This window comes from Brienomyrus brachyistius, chromosome 12, assembly GCF_023856365.1.
Source record: "Brienomyrus brachyistius isolate T26 chromosome 12, BBRACH_0.4, whole genome shotgun sequence".
NCBI classification, from domain to species: Eukaryota; Metazoa; Chordata; class Actinopteri; order Osteoglossiformes; family Mormyridae; genus Brienomyrus; species Brienomyrus brachyistius.
This window is the reverse complement of record NC_064544.1, coordinates 13,565,004-13,583,750: the sequence shown is the minus strand read 5'-3', so window position 1 is coordinate 13,583,750 and position 18,747 is coordinate 13,565,004. Positions and strand designations below refer to the sequence as shown.

The following is an 18,747-nucleotide window of genomic DNA, read 5'->3' as shown; positions in this document are numbered from 1 at the left end:
GCAGAAGGTGATAAGCTAATCAAAATGTCCCCATCTCCCCAGCACGAGTCAAGGGGCTTCAGTCTCTGCTGTGTCTCAGCTGTCCCGTTTGCTCTTTCCTTCACCTGTATCAAACGGAAGCATCACATTTATCTAAGAATGTTTTCTCCCAAGTGATAAGGTCGTCATGTTGGGATTAGACTTTTCTCCAAATAAAAAAATGTCCCCACAAATATATAATTATAAATCTGTGTGTGTGGGTCTGTGTGTGTGTGTGAGTGGGTATACCTATCCTTATGGGGACACAATGTCCCCATAACGTGATAAATAAAAAAAAATTTTCCCTTACCGGTTTTCTGGTCCCCATAAGGGAAACTCTATTTTATACAAATCAGTGACTGCTATGAAAAAACTAAAAATGCAAAAACTCTTGTATTTTTCTTGGTTACTTATGGTTATGGTTAGGGCAGGGTAGGGGTTAAGGTAGTTAGCGTTAGCATTTCTCCCATAGAAGTGAATGAGCAGGCCCCATAAGGATAGGTATACCCTACATGTGTGTGTGTGTGTGTGTGTGTGTGCGTGTTTGTGAATGAACATGAAAGACCAACGGAAGACAGCCTCTGGATGGTTCGGACCAGTTTGATGAGAAATGCACAGGCAAGAAAAGCAGGCGGTAGTTTAAGGTGCACAAGCGATGGACATCTGGAAAACATCACTCAGGGTCAGCCGAAGCCTGGCTCTCACGTCAGAAGGCAGGCCAGGTGGACACCATTCCGTGGGGGATATGCTCTCTGTTTGTTACATTTGTTTCCATGGCAGCGGTTTTCCCACTCACTAGTGAACCACCGGGTCTGCATTTGTAAGGCTGATTTTAGGGTTTTTACTTGGTGTAAATGCGATCCCGTTTTCCTGTTCATTTCCCCTTCTGTTTGCGTGTGTCACAGACGCTTGGCCACCCTTAACAAGTGCGCCATGATGAGGCTGGAGATCACGCCCCCAAGGAAACGGGTAAGCCCTTCACCTGCAGCCCTGTTTACAGCACCTACCCCCTCCTATTACAGTACTGCATTCAGAGGTAGAAAGTTCAGTTTACTTTCTACTGAAAGTTCAGTAGAAAGTAAAAATCCAGACCAATATTTAGTTTCAACCAACCAGTTGGGCATAAAGAAACACATTCTCAGAATACGCAGTTGATTGGTTGAAATAAAATATTGGTCTGGATTTTTACTTGCTGGACCTGGAATTTCCATCTCTGACTGCTTTTCTCACATATAAAAAGTGTTGTATGAAGGTCATATTTATTCTTATGCTTCTCCAGGTGTTCTGGTCATCAGGATGATTACTGGATGAGCTTCTTGCTCTGTTGATCTTTGTCGTTAGTCTTCGTTGGCCGAGATGGTTGGGAGGAATGTGCCTCATTGTTCTCCGCCTAGACATTGTTTACCTAATATTTCATACAGGGAGTGTCCATCTTGGGCCATCTTTTCAGGACCTTTTGCAGCATCTTGAGGTTTGGGGAGATGTGATCTAGTTGTCTGGATGAGCGGCAGTCTCCCAGCTCGGAATGACCTGCCAGTTAAGGAGTCTGGAGGACCAGCAACATGCACTGACCTTTAGGGTCAGCTTGGGCCGCCGCATAGCCGAGGGAGCTTATCTGCACACTTAATAAATGTGCAGCTCTAAACGTCGCTGGAATGTGATTACCCACGTCATGTGACAGCCCGGCTCCTCCCACTGGAATGAATGGCATTTCAACCACAGGGCACTTATCAGGAGCTGTAAAGAGAGCCTATCTGCTAGATCATTAAGATATGCTTTACCCGCGTACTGGTGTACGTGTTAAACAGGCAGCGTACCTGAGTTCCCAAAGCTCAAGGTCCCAGGCTGTAAATGAAAATGTGAGCTCCAATACCAGGCCGTCGTGGCTTCCTGGAGAAAAGTTTGGTTTCCTTTCTTCGGTCTCCATGGAGGCCTTATCTCAATGTCACTATGGGCAGTGAGCTGACCCTGTGGCCTCTGCCCCCAACCCCCACCCCTGCGCCTGACTGACTCTTATAGGTTATGCAGAGAGGATGGAATTTCTTCTTGCCCTTGGGGCAGTTGTTGATTAACTAGAACCACATGGGATTCTTGTGATGTTGACAAAGATAAGTAAAGCATAGTACCCTCTTCACTAATCATTTTCTCCTCAATTGGTAAATTAACCAGATTATACTTGTTGCATAACATAGTGCACCAATAAAAAATGTTGTCTCACATCACCTGGAAATTTGACATAAATAGAAAATCTGGGGAAAAAAAATCTGTGTTAAAAATTTGGACTTCGGAATGTGTTATCTCAGGTTTATCTTAAAGTATTTGTAAGTTTAGTTATGGATTTGTGATAATTAGGTCAGGCAGAATTCCCAGGGTTCTTTGATCAGCCCAAGATCAATAGAATTCTTTGATCAGGGACAGCTGATAGGTTGGTGAGGTTTCCCTGATCAGTTACCACTCTCCCAGTCGCTAATCGTCTCCCTACTCCCTACATTTCTCATGCTGACCCAGAACGAAGATTCAGATGAGGATGAGCCCTGTGCCATCAGCGGCCGCTGGGCCTTCGAGAGGGGTAGCAGACGTTGGTCCAGGATCGCCGAGTTGGACGGCCGCAGCCAGCCTGCCGAGGTCAGCGTTGAGAGCGAGCTGTCCGAGGTGGTTTCCCTCCACAGTATGGACAGCAGCTCGGGCAGCACCGATCCCGGGCATCCCAGCCTAGGCACCGGCTCTTCCAGCCGCTCTTCTGAAGGCCTTTCCTTGCCAGGAGATGTTCCTCCACCAGCTATACCTAGCTCCAGGCCGATGGGGCGGAGCGCACGGTCCCGGGCCAAGAGCTTCCTACGTAGGATGGAAAGCCTACGTCTGCGAAGTTCCTCTACCAAGCAACGGAAGACGCCGTCGAGGCCGGTAATCAGTGCCCCTGTACCACAGGAGGGTCTGCATGAAGACGCCCTACGTCGGCTGCGCTGTGTGGACGTCTCCAGCCTCCAGGGCCGCCCCCCGGCCCAGAACCACAGCGCCCCCTACTGTACCCAGACGAGCAGCAGCAGTAGCCAGTCAGAAGCCAGCAGCGTCGTGAGCACGCCCAGCCCCATCACTCGCTCGCGTAACCGCAGTAGCTCTGGTCACAACGCCAGCAAGCGAGGCGGGCTCTACCTAGAAGGCTTGGACCCTGCTGCCCTGCTGGATGGAGTAGACTTGCTCAGCCTGCCCCAATTCTTGCCCATTACTCAAGAGGAGAAGCAGAAGTACAAAGACACAGGGACGTTGGATGAGGACCGTGAAAAGGAGGAGGCAGAGATCATCTTCTTCATCCCAGAAGGTCACAAGCCAGGTACCTTCCCCAAGGCACTATGCCGCAGCGTCGCCCCCTACAGGAGCCGGTCAGAGAGCGAACGGGATGGCGGCTGGGGGTCACGCAAGCGCAGCGGTTCGGCGGGCTCCATCGACAGCCGGCTCAGCCTGTACGATAACGTGTCCCCCGAGCCCCTTGGAACGGATCTCCCCGAACCGCGGTTGGATGACATCCTGCGGCAGGTGGACGGCCTGCAGCGGTTCGTCAGCGAGTGGGCCGAGGAGGAGGCTGACTCGGACTCCGCCCTAGACTCGCCGCTGCAGCACCACCTGGAGGAGGCGGAGAGCAGCAGTGACCTGGACAGCGCGGCCCACATCAGCGAACAGGAGGAGGGCCTGGCGAGTCGAGATCGGAGGGACTCTGGCGTGGGAGCCTCCCTGACCAGGCCAAGCAGGCGAGTCCCATTTTTTAAACCTGACGTTGGCGATTGTGTCTGTGTAACCGAACCATTCTTGCCAGGGTTATGTTGTTTGTATTCTACATGGCTCTTGTAATTCAGCAAGTAGCGAAATGAGTTCCCAAGGTAAAGGTTGTAGGTTCAAATCCCACAGAGCACCCATAAGTAATCCCTCCCTTTATTGATGCTTGCTTTGGGTGAAAACATCAGATTAATTAATTAAATTTAAATGCTCTTTGGATCTCAGGGAGGTCGCACAGTATACCAGGAACCATGTTGTTGTGACCAGCAAACTACTTGATTCTTACCCTAGATCCCATCCTTTGAAGCAAAATAAGGGCAAATACTAAGATTTTACTTACAGTAAAGAGGAAGGGACCTAACAGAAAATAGGAGGAAATCCACTCCAATGTGCACCCTTTTAATCCCCTAAGAAGATATGTTTCCTTGATAAGTACAACCACCCTATGATTATTTGTAGAATATAGTAGATAGTTTTTTTTTAAGTGCAGATAAAATGTACTCAGTACAGAAGGATTTCAGGCTAATACAATGCTGCACATGCCCTCTTTCTGGGCTCAGGCTCCTTTGGAAGAGTTTTGGTGACGCACACAATGAATCTAGTCCATATTAATGACCAGCGCAAACAACAAAGCCGTCCATTCTATCCCCAGCAGTCGTACCCCGATGTTCATGCCCCCTGCTTCCTTTACAGGCCCCCCAAGCTGCGCTGGCCAAGCTTCCAGGACTCGCACCGTGCCAGCCTCCCCTCTGCCCCCCTGCAGCTCAGCTCCCAGTCTGTGCTTCAGATGAATCTGCTGCAGAAGCTGGCTCTGCTGAAGCTCACCGCCCTGCTAGAGAAGCACACACCGGGGCACAAGCACAGCCTTAGCTGGTCAGTGTGAGATGGAGGCGGGGTCACGGGTGGAATGGGTGAGGCATAGTTGTTGGGTGGAGTCAAGACTGAGTGGGTGGGGCTATGGTGGGGGTGGAGTCTAGCGTGGGATGGGGCATGGTTAATGAGTCGTTCAGGGCCGGGGCCAGCGGTAGGAGAGAAAACAAGTAATGGGAGACACCGCTGATGAACAGGCCACTCCGGAATGCATTCTTCAATTCCAATCCAGATCAAGAAATGGAACCGGAGTTGGGATTGGGAAAAAAACTATGGGCAACAGAATTTGAAGTTAGAATTGGAGATTTAAATTCCAACTCCAGTTCCCTTTCCTGACTTGGATTGGAATTGATGATTGCATTCCGGAATGGCCCCAATCCTGCTGATTGAGGTTTGCTTCTCTAATCAGAGTAGTGAATTTCATCACTGACCTACTTCAGGTTTACCCTTTGAATTGAAGCGCAAATTTTCATGGGATACATTTTTGAATTTTTTTTAATTCAATGAAAATCCATCATTGGACTATATGACTGAGGAAGTTTTGGTTTCCAGTACTATAACATGTGATGAAGAAGCCTGACTTTATATCGTTGTTGAGGGCTGTTCCACAATGCAAGATTTCTTGCTTAGCCGGATAACTTGTCGGATTTAAGGTAGCCTGGGCTAAATGTAAGGGAACGAAAATAAAGTCTATTTAGCCAGACCTTAAATCCAAGAAGTTATCTGGCTAAGCAAGAAATCCTCCATCGAATACCCCCTAGGTCTCATCTCAAAACCTTTCAGTTTTGCTTTGCCCTTCTATATGAGAATGTTATACCCCTCGCTTTGAGTTTCTTATACACTGCACCACTGCATCGGCCCTGTCTCCGAGACCTTTAATCTCAGCGTGATTTCCCTCCGAAGCCTGACTGCAGCACCCCTCACACTAATCAAAGCTAAAGATCCTTTTCATCTTACTAGCTGTGTCATTGCCTAGACCTTCTTCTAACTGTCCTCTACATATATAAACTCATAAGCTTCCCAAAAGTAAGAAGATTAGTCAAGCAGCCCCATGGGAAATACACTGTAATGGGGGGGGGGTGGACAATAGAATGATTCATCTGGCTTTTTCTTAATTTGGAACTTTAACCTCCCCCACCCTTGGTCCTGAGGTTCTAAGATTACAACCCCAGATGTGCATCTGGTCCAATTAGTGAATGCAGGTGTGGGTCCCTCTCTGTTACTGACAACTGTCCCGCTGGTGCCTGATGTATGTGCTCAGCGTGCAGCACATCCCCGCTTACCGGGGGCCCCCAAAGGCACTGAAGATCAGCAAGAGGCAGTGGACACCGCCTGTCCACACAGAGCTTGGCTGGGGGTTTATCACAGTCATGCTACATGGGAGGATGCAAGAGTGATGTGGAGGCAGTAACGGATACTCAGAGAGATGGAGGGACTAATTTGTGCAGGCAGGTGAGGGGAATAGCATGCAGAGATAGGAGAGAGATAGAGAAGTTGCTGGCCTCATGGCGTTCCCTTGGCATTGCCCCAGCAGGGTGTTGCCCCGGTTCATGAAGAGACCCAAGCTGCGGGATTACCGGGATAGGAGTGTCTTCAGCGTGTCTCTGCAGCTGAACATGCAGCACAGCGGACAGCCCCTCCCCCTGGGCATCCAGCAAGCTATGCGCTACTTGCGGAGCCAATGCCTGGACCAGGTGAGAACCCCGTCCATCGACAAGTCCCCCCTCCCCCAGCTCCCTGGTTCCACACAACAGCTGGTGCGCCTTGAGTCTACGTAAATTCATCTCGCAGGTGCTAGCTGACCGAATAATGACGTAAACCCTGTTCCGACAGTCCGTTGTGTCTCCGTTATGTCATGTGAAGCAGAGTGGAAATGGTGCAGGAGAAACTGCAACAGGATATCAGTGCGTTGGCCTCAGTGCGGCCATCAGCAGGGCCCTGGGGCAGAGCTCCCCAGCAGCTGTGAAGGACAGGCTAACGGCCCGTGAATTCTCAGCGACGCGGACACCCCCGGGCGCTTCACGGCAGTTCCCATGCATTTTGTAACTTCTACTCCCGCAGGTGGGCCTGTTCAGGAAGTCGGGGGTCAAGTCGCGCATCCAGGCGCTCAGGCAGATGAACGAGGCCTGCCTCGATGGCATCAGCTACGAGGGCCAGTCGGCCTACGACGTGGCGGATATGCTGAAGCAGTACTTCAGAGATCTTCCCGAGCCTCTGCTGACCAGCAAGCTAGGAGAGACCTTCCTACAGATCTACCAGTGTGAGTAGCATGGCTGCTTTGTTACTATTATTATTTGTATTATTCTCTTACTCTCTTATTTTCGGCTTTGGTCCGCAGCCACTGGGTGGTCTGTGTCCCAACCAGGAACCTAAGGTAATTAGTCAGGTACTTTGTGGAGGACAGTTCTCATCAGTGTGATCTTTTGCACTTCTTGTGCTGTGTGGTGACCAGGGAGCTCGTGAAGGTTCTTGGTGAATCCTTTCTAGAGCTCTGATCATTACCAACATTACCGTCTCGGTGCCCCGCGTCCTGCTGATCTCGATCTCTAGATCTTTGCATTTGCCCAGTTCCTCATCTTCCTTGAGCATGATAATGTAGTCATCTGGGATTGCTACACCGATCAGCAGGCATTGCATCTCCTTTTTTAAGTGAACCACTACATCCGATTTATGCTGAAATGGTTTAGCTGGTCTGTACTGTCATGTCCAACATGATGGTTGTGTTACTAATGTTGGTGTTTCAGGCACATTTCTGAGGCACTTCTCCTTGCACCAAACTTGCTGCAGATCGACCAATGCGGATAGCTGGCCATCTTGTTGTCTGACTTCATTTATTATTATTATTATTATTATTATTATTATTATTATTCTGCGATGGGCTGGCCCCCCATCCTGGGTTGTTCCCTGCCTCATGCCCATTGCTTCCGGGATAGGCTCCCGGATATTATTATTATTATTATTATTATTATTATTATTATTATTATTATTATTGTGGAGCCTTTAAGCTGTTACCTAACCACACTCCTGTGTGTTGTCTTCAGAAAGACTCCATATGTTTGAGTAGAATATCTCTCCGCTTGCTGTAACGGGAAGCCTTGTTGTGCTGGTTGTTAAAATTTACCACAACACGCAAAACATGCTTATTTTTCAATGCCTTTCTTCTCTCTCCCTTCCACACATAAAACATATATTTTGAGGACCTTTCTCATAAACCGCATCTTATAATAGATCTTGCGTAATAGTAATTATGATTTAATCTGGTTTTTTTTTTTCCTTCACTTTTTAATGAGGAAACTTCCCTACCATTACATCACCTGACTGCTGCAAATGCCCGAATGTGGTGTTAGCCCTCAGAAGATCTTTAAGGCGGGGTCGTCTATAACTAATATTACACTTTTATTAAAGGGGAAAATATTGGAAGGGAAAAACAAGCATTAAAAATGTTTGATGTGTTCCAAATAAGTAGGACTGTGGCAGATTTAGTGCGATGCAATACAAAAGCCAAACTCTTCCCGGAGCCCAATTAAACAGCTTCTAAGTGTGACTGTCTGGATTAAAGAAAGATTCTGGCATCTGTAGTCTGGTACTGAACACTGCAGGGTTCTTAAAGCCAGTTGTTACATTGTTGTAGTTACATATAATTGTTTGTCCGTCGTAATTATTTCACATGACGGCTCTGTTGATATTTTAAGCATCCTGCTTTATGGCTTTGTTTGGAGGCGTCTGCAGAGACCCTAAGTGACCCCCCTCCCACCTTCTCCCCCCACCGCAGATATCCCCAAAGAGCAGCGCTTGCAGGCCGTCCGTGCGGCCGTGCTGCTGTTGCCTGACCATCACAGGGAGGCGCTGCAGACGCTGCTTTACTTCCTGAGTGATGTCGCCGGTGCCGCCGCCGATAACCAGATGACCTGCACCAATCTGGCCGTGTGCTTGGCTCCCTCTCTCTTCCACCTGAACACACTGCGGCGAGACGGCTCCACCAGCAGGTAAGCCTTCGCCACATCCCTACACTGGACTCCTGCTCAAACAAGAACAGTCCCACCGACGGGGCCCACACACTCTTTAAGAATTTATCCAGTGTGTAGGTACGGCTGTTGGACCAAGGTTATTATCATAAATCTGTAAGAACTCATTTTTGTAAACCAAAATAAAGATATATGAAAAAAATAGAACTAACAATAATTACAAATATTGCTTGAGAAACTGAAATAAAATAAAAACATGAAATTTACAATTTTATTGCTATTAAGTCACGATTAGTTCATTTTTAAATTATCGTTCAATTAATAATACCTGGGACATATTTTATCCCATTTTGGGTACATTAGCACGTAATGGGCACTGTGCGTTCTTGCAGGATTCTCTAAAGATTGCAGACAACTTTCAGTCTGTTCCTAGAATTCAAAATACCAATACTTAAACTGAAAATAAAATACATAAAAACTACAAATATTTAAGAAATATTTAAAATAAAGTAAACAAAATGAATAAATACTTTGAAGATGAATAAATCCACACTGGAGAGCTAGCTAAAGCAAAACGAGATTTCAAATGAAATAAAAAAATCAGACTACAGTAAAATTCCGTTATAACGGACTTAAAGGGACCTGGCAAAACAGTCCGTTATATCCATAGTTTGTTATGTCCAGAGTTGCTGTTTGCCTAGAACACAACTACAGGACACCATTTACTCATGCCACACCCCTGCAGACACACTTGTGGTATAGATTATTATATTGTACATGCAGTAATCCAACTTTACCTGACCAGATGCATAACTATTAATAATCCCGACTACGTATCTGCGCTGGATATCACCGGCACGCCACGCCTTGTAGGCGGAGCCTGCGTGTCCGTTATAGCGAACAAAACTACAGCTAAAAGCGGCCCTGGGGACCGAATTGTTTGTCCATTATAAGCGAATCCACTATAATGGGATTTTACTGTATAACATGTGTCGGACCGAGTGAATGAGATCGCAGCCTGTTGAATTTAAGTTAAAGTAATGGGTCTCTATGAGCAGCTTCGCACAGTGCAGCAGTAGAGGTGTTTAAATAAATGCTGAATGACGTCAGGCAGCAGCATCAGTCCTGTGTTAGTCGCAGGAAGTGTCTGACTGGATCGTTGCTTGCACAGGGTGATGCAGCGGAAGCAGAGCCTGGGAAAACCGGACCAGAAGGACCTGAATGAGAACCTGGCAGCCACCCAAGGCCTGGCCCACATGATCTCAGAGTGCAGGAAGATCTTCCTGGTGAGGCTGTGCCATCCCTTCCTCCTCCACCCCCACGCAGATCTCTTTCTCAAAGGCCAGGCTTAGGAATGCTGGGAAACTCTCCAGATCAGCATCGTCTGGGCTTTAGCCACCGTGTCACAGTACCGGATCTGGCCGGTTTATTTGTTTAAACGCAAGCTGAGACTGAAAGAATCTGAAATGTTTAACCAGCAACAACCCATGACCTTGTGACCCTGTGACCTCCATGACGTGATACAGGACCATAGCCAAAAATGAATTTTGAAGGAGGGTCTGGAAATGGAAACTCCGTACTTTATTACCTATCTACGTACCTCGGTCAGGAGCAAACATATTGGGGGGGGGGGGGGATCTAACCCATAATTTTGCTATATGGCTGAATGCCTGATGCGACGCGCAGAGTACCCTGAAAATCAATCAAAGTGTAAACGCCATAAATGTTTTCAGTTTTGTGAAAATTTCCAAAAATGCTGAATATGTTGAGAATTTAGTGAGTTATTCTCTTTGAGTAGCGATAAGTATGTGGTAAATAAGTGAAAAGCTTGAAGAGTTTTTGAAGAAACTGGGAATTAAAAGGAAAGCGGCACTGTGGCTTAGTGGGTAGCCCTGTCTCCTCGCACCCCCCCCACCACGCAGGCTTTCCTCCGGCGGTCTTGCCGTTCGTCCCTGTTTGCGGAGGGTCTCCTCCAGGTGCCCCAGGCTCCTCCCCCAAGTTAAAATTTAAAAAATAATATTTTGGCAAATGAATGCTTTCTGGTGAATTATTTAATTCAAGTGTATCCCTTTTGATGGACTGAAATCCCATCGTTGTCAAGTCAAGTAAAGTGGGCTTTATTGCCGTACCATCCGTAGGCCGTTATACTGTGGCAAGAAATAACGTGTATTCCCAGGACCACGGTGTGGCATGCAAGCAGTACTTGGTAAGGGAGGGATTACACAGGACTTAAAATGCAAAATAGAGGACAGTGGAAAATACAGGGCTGGACACAAGGGTTTTTATACATGCAATTGTATTTGTTGACAATAAATTCATGCCACATGCTTCTGGTTATAGGGCCCCCCCTGCAAAGCCTTTATTGATTAGACAGAAGACTTGCTTTGTGTACAGTTTTGTTCATAAGTTTGCAGGCTTCATCCTCTGCAGGTTCCAGCTGGGGCATTGTGTGCCTTGAGTGCTGCTTTTAGATGAGCTTAATTAATTAGCTTTTTTGAAGTTATCGGCTAAATCAAATGAAACTGTAAGAAGCTTAGAACTTAGTGTTATATAAACAAATGAAGATTTTTAAAATGTTATGTTAACCTATACAGTTTGCTCTTTTATGGATAATATGGATTCTTTAAAAGAATCTCAGATTAATTTGTTGTTCATTGCTCCTAAATGATTAAACATTTCATGATATATTTTGATTTGTTTAAATTTCAGTAAGAATAAAATAAACAGAAATATTTTTACTAGGACAAACACAGCTGAGACAGGTGTTTGGTTTATTTTCAGGTGTGCAAATTCAGGTTGCCAACAAATAACGCTGGCTAATTAATTATGGGCTCAGTGGGACCCAAAACCTCTGCCCTACCCAGTCTCTCTCAGGCCAGGAAACGTTCTCACTGCATCAGGCAAACTTCCATCTGAACCCCTTTGCTTTTGCTCTTCATCCTAGATTCCAGAAGAAATGAGTCGATGCAGGAATTCGTACACGGATCAGGGTTTGAAACCCCCAGGACAGGGGAAGCAGACCACCCACGGGGGCGTCCTGAAGGAAAGTCTGGATGGTCTCTTGAAGGAGGCCAAAGACCGTTTCCGGGGCTATGACAGCCGGTCGACATTGGAGCCTGCAGAGCTGGGGAGCAAGAAGGTATCTGGGCTATAGCGAACTCACCGAACATATACATACACCTCACCCCTCACCCCCATGCACTAACCTGCGTACAGCAGCTAAGCTGGTCATTTGTTCCTTTCACGAACAAACGGTAACCCTAACCCATACCGTACCGTACCGTGTGCGGGTGCATCCTGCCACACACTGAACTGCTAGTGGCATCGTTAAGGATCCAGTCTACTCTTCTGTACGGTTCATTAAGGCCGACGCCTCAGTTTTTATTAGCAGCAGAAAATCCCCCAGGACAGTTGCTGCACGGTGATTTATCTGCTCAGAGGATGGTGTTGATGGTAGCAGTTTGTCATCGCTGCTCAGATCTGCCCCGATCATGGCTTCTCAGCGTGGTGCCCCCCCCCCCCCCCCCCCCCCCCTTTGGCCGTGTGACACCTGGGCGGTCAGACAGTTCATGGCTTCTCAGCGTGGTGCCCCCCCCCCCCCCCCCCCCCCCCCCCCTTTGGCTTGCGCAGAGGGCAGCCAGATTCTGTGTCCCCGCCGCATCTTACGGCACAGCCTTTCACATGAGAACACATCCTCCAGTTTGTCACTGTTCGATGGTTAAAGCCATGGCCAACTTCTCCAGCTGCTTACAAGCTTTCCTTTCAGCACAATCAGGTCCCTGTTCCTTCCTCTGTTTAAGAGATAGGAGTCCATTGTTAACTGGGACTGGAGTCGGTGTTGGGGAGTAACTAGTTACGTGTGACGTCATTACGTAACTAAATTACAAAATTAATGTAAATGTAGTCCGCTCCATTGACTGTTACTAATATGTTGGTGATTACAAAGGGGTAACTGAATATATTCTTTTCAGTAAAAAAGGCTATATATACAATGTAACATTCATTTTGTTGCTTTGTATCTTTTACCCATGCAGAAATACCTTCTTTCAGAATGTTTCCAAACAATCCAGGTCAGCAAAGCCATTGGGACAAATTTAACATTTCATATTTATTGCCCAGGTTAAAAATATGTTAGTAGAGTAATCAAATGTAATAAGTTATGCTACTTTGATGACGTAATCAGAATAGTTACATTACTTATTACATTATTAACGGGGTAACAAGTAATACATAACCCATTACATTTCAAAAATAGCCTTCTCAACATGGGATGTGGCACATTGCTTGGCTCCGCTGTAGCTTTGTACCGGAGTTTGCTTGTTAAATGAAGAGAAAGTACCCGTGTTTTGTAAGCAAGAGATAAACCACAGTGAACAGCAAGGGAGCTATCTCATCCACGCAGATAAGCTGCTGGGTTTAGAATTTGCTTATCGGAGTCGCTAAATCCAATGCACACTTATATGCACAGTTTCTTCAGTACTCATCCTTGTCTTTTTCAGTTTCCATCGCATTCCCTTTATGGCTCAGTCTTTTGTCAATTTTTTGCGATTGTCTGGCCCTGTAAGGACAAATGATCATTAAGGCTCTCGGCGGCCACACACAGCTTTCAGCATGCTTGAGGAGCCGAGATCCACTCCAAGTCTGAGCTTGGTTGAGTTCTGTGCGCTGAGAAAAAGTGCATAAGGTTGGTGATGGCCAAACGGAGCTTCATGAACCATTTGCTGTATTTTTTTACTCCACTAGATGATGCACTTGGTTTTCTTTGTTTTGAGCCCTATCTTGAACAAAGAGTGCCATCTAGTGGTGTCAGAAAATACAGCAAATGGTTCATGAAGCTTCATTTAGTCATCACTGCACGGTGCACATAGTTCTTGACTTTCCATTTGCTTATATATTATTCTTTGATCCATCCCTTTACACAAAAGGTCCAGGATGGAGTTCCGCTGAGGTTCTGGAAGGCAGCTCTAGAGGTGCCAGCAACCCCCGAGGAGGTCCTGACCCGGCTGCTGCGAGAGCAGCACCGCTGGGATGATGACCTTCTGGAGGCCCAGGTTCTGGAAACGTTGGACGCACAGACTGAAGTGTATCAGTATGGGCGGGACAGCATGGCGCCGCATCCTCCACGTGACCATGTCCTTCTCAGGTATACAAGCTGATTCTGCTCAGAAAGATTTCCATGCTCAAATTCTTATCCGATCTATTCATCTAGCCAAATACACTTACCATGCTCATGTTCGGCTCGGATACAGTCACTTTGCCTATGTTCAGCTGAGATGCATTTGCTGTTCTCACAGACTCGCACCACAACATTACAAAATGGTTGAATTTCCCACTAAAGACCTTTTGTTAATCTATTATTGCTTCTTTTCTCCTGCTAGGACATGGGTGACAGACCTGCCAAAGGGTGCTTGTGCCTTGGTCTGTACCTCCGTGGACCATGAGGGGGCGTCAATGTTGGGCGTGCGGGTTAATGTCTTGACAGCCCGCTACTTCATTGAGCCTAGCCGTCCTGGACGGTCTCGTCTCACATATATCTCAAGGGTGGACTGCAGGTAAGCTTCAAGTCCAGGAGCACACACACCTACCTGAAAGCAGGGTTTGTTGGAGGCTCTGCTGATGTTTAGCAGTGTATTTTAGTGAATGCTTGTTCCTGCCTGTGTTAAAGTAAAGCCTGGATTTACTCATAGATCTGAGAGATATAGCTGGTCATGTGACAGTCTGTCTGGATGGGTATAGTTGATAAGGACAGAGGGAAGTGTCTGAGACATCAGATTGAAGTCTGAGGTACCAAGAATCCTGACCAGTAGGAGGAAACACGTTTCTCAGCATTAGGGGGCACTGTTAGCTTACTGTTCGCTCCTTCTCTTGGACACAGGGGCCGTCTCCCGGAGTATTACAGTAAGATCTTCGGAAACCTGTGTGCGGCTGAAGTGGTGCGGATACGAGATTCCTTCACGGCTCAAACAGAGAAATGAACCTCCACCCGGTGGCAGTCCTTTTGGGGAATGTCTCTTCTGCTCGTAGCAAGCACGGTGCAGAAAAGCGTAATCTGCTCTTCCACGGAGGACCCTTTTGCACACAGAGAAAAAACAGCCCCAGACTCTGATCACATCTGCAAACATTCAGCTGCTTCGCTGGAATAACAGGCTACAGGGCAAGCCACATGTAGGCCAATATGATCCTGAGCTGTCCAGCAGGGGGCAGTACTGCTTCTGAGAAGCAAGAGAATACACTTACTAGTTTGTATTTATATATGTATGCATGGGCGTATAGGTATGTATTCTACTCTGCACTCAACCCTGTATGTAATTATGCATTACAGGGAAGGCTTTACATGTTATTTTACTGTAAAAGGCTATGCAGGAAATGCGCTGGTATGTAATACTTTTGATGGAAGTTTAAGGCAAGATGTAATGATGGACAGACTAAATGTGGGAGAGAAGTGTGCGTATAATCTCGCAGGGTAATCATGAGCAAGACAACTTGTTCATGTTGAGAAGTCCAAATGAAGCCTTTATGACGTGAGTAACACGATATCTTTGGGCAAAAAAGTACGAACTTATTGAGCCTTTTGTAAGATTTATTCAAAATACTTTACCTGTTAGAAGTGAAGCTCCGTGCATGTTATTCCAATTGTTCGCTGGGAAAGTGTTTCACAAGCAATAGTAGATATGCATTACATCTGAAAGCAGTTTACAAAAACAACTGCGATGAACATTTATCAATAAAAAAATCATTCTTTAAGGATCATTATTCCTAATGTCTTACAGAAATGGAATTCAGAGTAGGTCCGACTTAATGCATTGAGAAAGAACCACTGTATCTTGATATATATATATGTATATATAAAGAAAATATAAATTATGGATTTTTAAATTAAAATGTATCTGTCCTTTTATAAAGGGGTTATTATACAGGTTTTACTGTAAAGAGAATAATGTCCAATACACAAAGACCCATAACTGCATCTTATTCTGTGTGAAGCAGAGAAAAGTCAGGTTTATATCAAAGGACAATACTATATGTAAGTTTTCGGTATCATTTTATCAGTATTAAGCAACATGAAGTTAATGCAAAATAAACGTTAAATTTAGATATCTGCAAAAATATTTACTTCACTTCCTGTACATGATGCATAACTTCTATACATTAATAGGATTCAGACAAAATAAAAGTAATGCATGACTATGAACATTTGTTTGAAGTATTCTGATATTTATGCATCAGATATTCATTTTCAACAGGAACAGCATTTGATTGTAAATGTTATTCTTTAAGTTAAGGTAAATACACGATATATCATTTTATATGCATTTTTCTGTACAGTTCACCGACATTACGTGCCCTATTAAATGAGTTAAAGTAAATTGTCTGTGTTATTTTATATTACTTTGCTGATTTATATTTGTTTATATGGTGGCTTTATTAACATCTGTATTTAATTCATGTTGGGAAAATCATGCCATTTCATCTTCTTGGAATGAGGCCTGGTCATTCACAGTTCTTATTTACACCAGTGGGGATGTGTTTGCACTCACAGACATGCATTTACGCACAAGGGGGGTGTTTATTCTCGCATACATATATTTACACTCACAGAGAGGTATGCACTGACATCTGCATACGATACTCCAATGTTAAGCGCACTGGGCTTTTAGCCAAACCTCTGTGAGGCTGAAATAGATGGAAATGTGTTTTCTAAGTTGTTACTATGTCTTAAAAGTCATCTTTTGATATGTGTTTCAGGCAGTAGTTTAAATGCTGTATATTGGATACACTTATTCAAAGAAACCTACCCCAGATTTACTGACTTTATCAGTATACAGCTCAGGAAATAATTAAGAGACCACATGACAATTTTTCGTTTCACTCATTTCTCAATTTATGGGTCTGGGAATAATATTTTGTATTTTTTGCAAACTGCAGCCTGGTTCTTTTCTGTTTCTCATGAATGAATGAAGGGCTTCTTCCTTGTCCTGGCAGTGCGCTTCACACCTGCACTTGATGTTTCCCATATTCCTTTTAAAGGTTACTTGACATCACCCTCTGATTCATGAGAAACTGTCAGATAAGTTAACGGTCATCTCTGGCATTTGAAATTCACTTCCGCCCTTTACCTGGCTGGTTTCTGGTTGTTCCCAATGTCTCCTGCTTCACCTTGTGCTTGTGTATTGCTGGCTTAGAAATTTTGAGCCAGGAAGCAGCCTGTATCACGGTGTAGCCTTCTGCTAAAGAAAATACAGTGAGTGGTCTCTTGGTTTTTTTCCAGAGCCGTATTTTTATTGAAAATACGCTCTAGACTTTAAACAATACTGGTTAGTGGCTTGTGATGGACTAATGTCTAGTTTGCATAGCGCCCCAATGGTACACCATGACGAAGTTTTCCAAATAAAAGCCGCCCAACACCGCCATCTGGTGGTCAGGTCTCCTTTAACACTGAATCACAAGGCTTGTTCCTACTGCAGGGTCTGGCGTGTTCACCTTTAAGTCACCTTCCCTCACATCACATGGTGTTATGCTGCACTCACACAACCTCCCACAGCAGGAGGTTCTAACAACATTCTATAGCGGATATCTTAGATACTCCGGCAAAATGACAATTCAAAGGATACAGGAAACGTGTGAAAGCGGAAGGAATTTAAAACTCACCACATACTGCAGGAAATTCATTCACTGCTATAGACGGACAGGCAATCTAAAAATTGTCAGTTATAAGTGGAGCCTTGCTTCACCTTTGAGAAATACAATTAAAATCTTTCTTTTAATTAAATATTGCTACGGATAAAAGCATCAAATAATAATGTGCTAGTGAGCTGTTTTTGTCATACACCAAAGTCTGTGCTTAACACTGGAGCTCAGAACCATGATGTCAGACACTTCCCCTTGCCTGAAAACGTGATAGCTTCACATTAGCACCTCATTGGTTGGCCCGAAGGCCCTGTGGAGTTTGGGGGTGTGGCTTTGTCTGCACTGCCAATCGTCTTGCTTCGCCCTCTCGCGCTGCTCATCCTCGCTGCTTTTATTTGCTTCACGACCTTCATGAACCCCTGGCTCTGGGCTGTGTCCACACTCCCACGCCTATGGGAATGGAATGACCCCACCCCCAAGGAGTATACCTCCTCCAAGGACCATGAGGAGACCCAGGAGAGGACTGAGGCCACTAGGCAGTGCTAAAGGGCCCCATGGTGTTGAGAGTCTGCAGGCCTACTACTCCAGCCCGGTCGCTCAGAAGGCAGCATTGGGTACGAGGCTACAAGATCTGGAAGCACAACACTGTTGTTCTTGTGCCCTGACAGAGATCCTGAACTGTCTTGCTGAGATCTTGGTTCTGCTATGGCACCAACCCTCCTGTCAAGGGTGGCGAATCACTGAGAAACACAGCACACGATTACAACCTAAGAAACGCAGCAAGGGTCACAGATTCATACCTCAGCAAATAAATGTTCTATGACGGTCTACTGCAAGGATCCCCGAGAGCCAAACTCCATCAGTAACAGAAAGCCAAGGTCCACTGAAGACCCTGCAGTGGGACCCAACTACAAAATGTGCCAAACTGAGCAGGAGGTCCCAATGAAGGCCGGCGTGCACGATTATAGCAGGATTGCATCATAACTCTTTTCAACATAACGATGGATTTCTTACTATCCCAAAGCTACAACTGATACATATAATTATATTTTAGGCAGAAACAGAGGTTTTACGTGATTTGCCAGCGTTCTACAGCCAGAAGCCAAAGCAGAGTCTTTCCATTTCTTTTGCCTCCTGTAACACTTCTAAGGCAACGTTTATTTAAGTCGGCTGTTACTTGATAAACTGCATGGGCCAGAGAATCATCTGGACTGTTTGAGAAAGATAAAGGGCTTGCTCTGGGACCCCAGCAGAGCATAGCGGAAGAATCTGTTTACCACCAATGGAGACGACAGCGTAGAAAATTGCGTCATATCGATGGCATATGCAGGTTATTGGCTACCCGGTTTTTCAGCTTCGTCCACCAGGGGGAACCAAATCCCTGCCTACTTCATACACCTCCAGGTTGACACACATGTATTTCCCTGTACCGCAACTTGGAATTTATCAAACTGGGACATTGTGATGACTACCAGATCCATTGCTACAGTCATGC

General features: G+C 45.7%; 1 protein-coding gene across 8 annotated transcripts in view; it reads left to right on the top strand.

Moving 5' to 3' along the window:
* The window catches only part of LOC125704611 (rho GTPase-activating protein 7-like), a 64,383-nt gene extending 48,392 nt beyond the window's left edge, over window positions 1-15,991 (top strand). For 6 of the 8 annotated variants that reach the window (XM_048970433.1, XM_048970430.1, XM_048970432.1 and 3 more), the window contains 11 exons: window positions 924-987; window positions 2,527-3,764; window positions 4,483-4,662; window positions 6,191-6,353; window positions 6,721-6,919; window positions 8,432-8,645; window positions 9,796-9,910; window positions 11,569-11,763; window positions 13,550-13,767; window positions 14,003-14,176; window positions 14,500-15,991. In XM_048970433.1, coding sequence (XP_048826390.1) covers window positions 924-987; window positions 2,527-3,764; window positions 4,483-4,662; window positions 6,191-6,353; window positions 6,721-6,919; window positions 8,432-8,645; window positions 9,796-9,910; window positions 11,569-11,763; window positions 13,550-13,767; window positions 14,003-14,176; window positions 14,500-14,599 — 2,860 coding nt within the window. In that variant the 3' untranslated portion in view covers window positions 14,600-15,991. The remainder of the gene's footprint in view (window positions 1-923; window positions 988-2,526; window positions 3,765-4,482; window positions 4,663-6,190; window positions 6,354-6,720; window positions 6,920-8,431; window positions 8,646-9,795; window positions 9,911-11,568; window positions 11,764-13,549; window positions 13,768-14,002; window positions 14,177-14,499) is intronic. The other 2 variants (XM_048970431.1, XM_048970436.1) reach the window with 1 other exon arrangement.
* The last annotated feature ends 2,756 nt before the right edge of the window (window positions 15,992-18,747 follow it).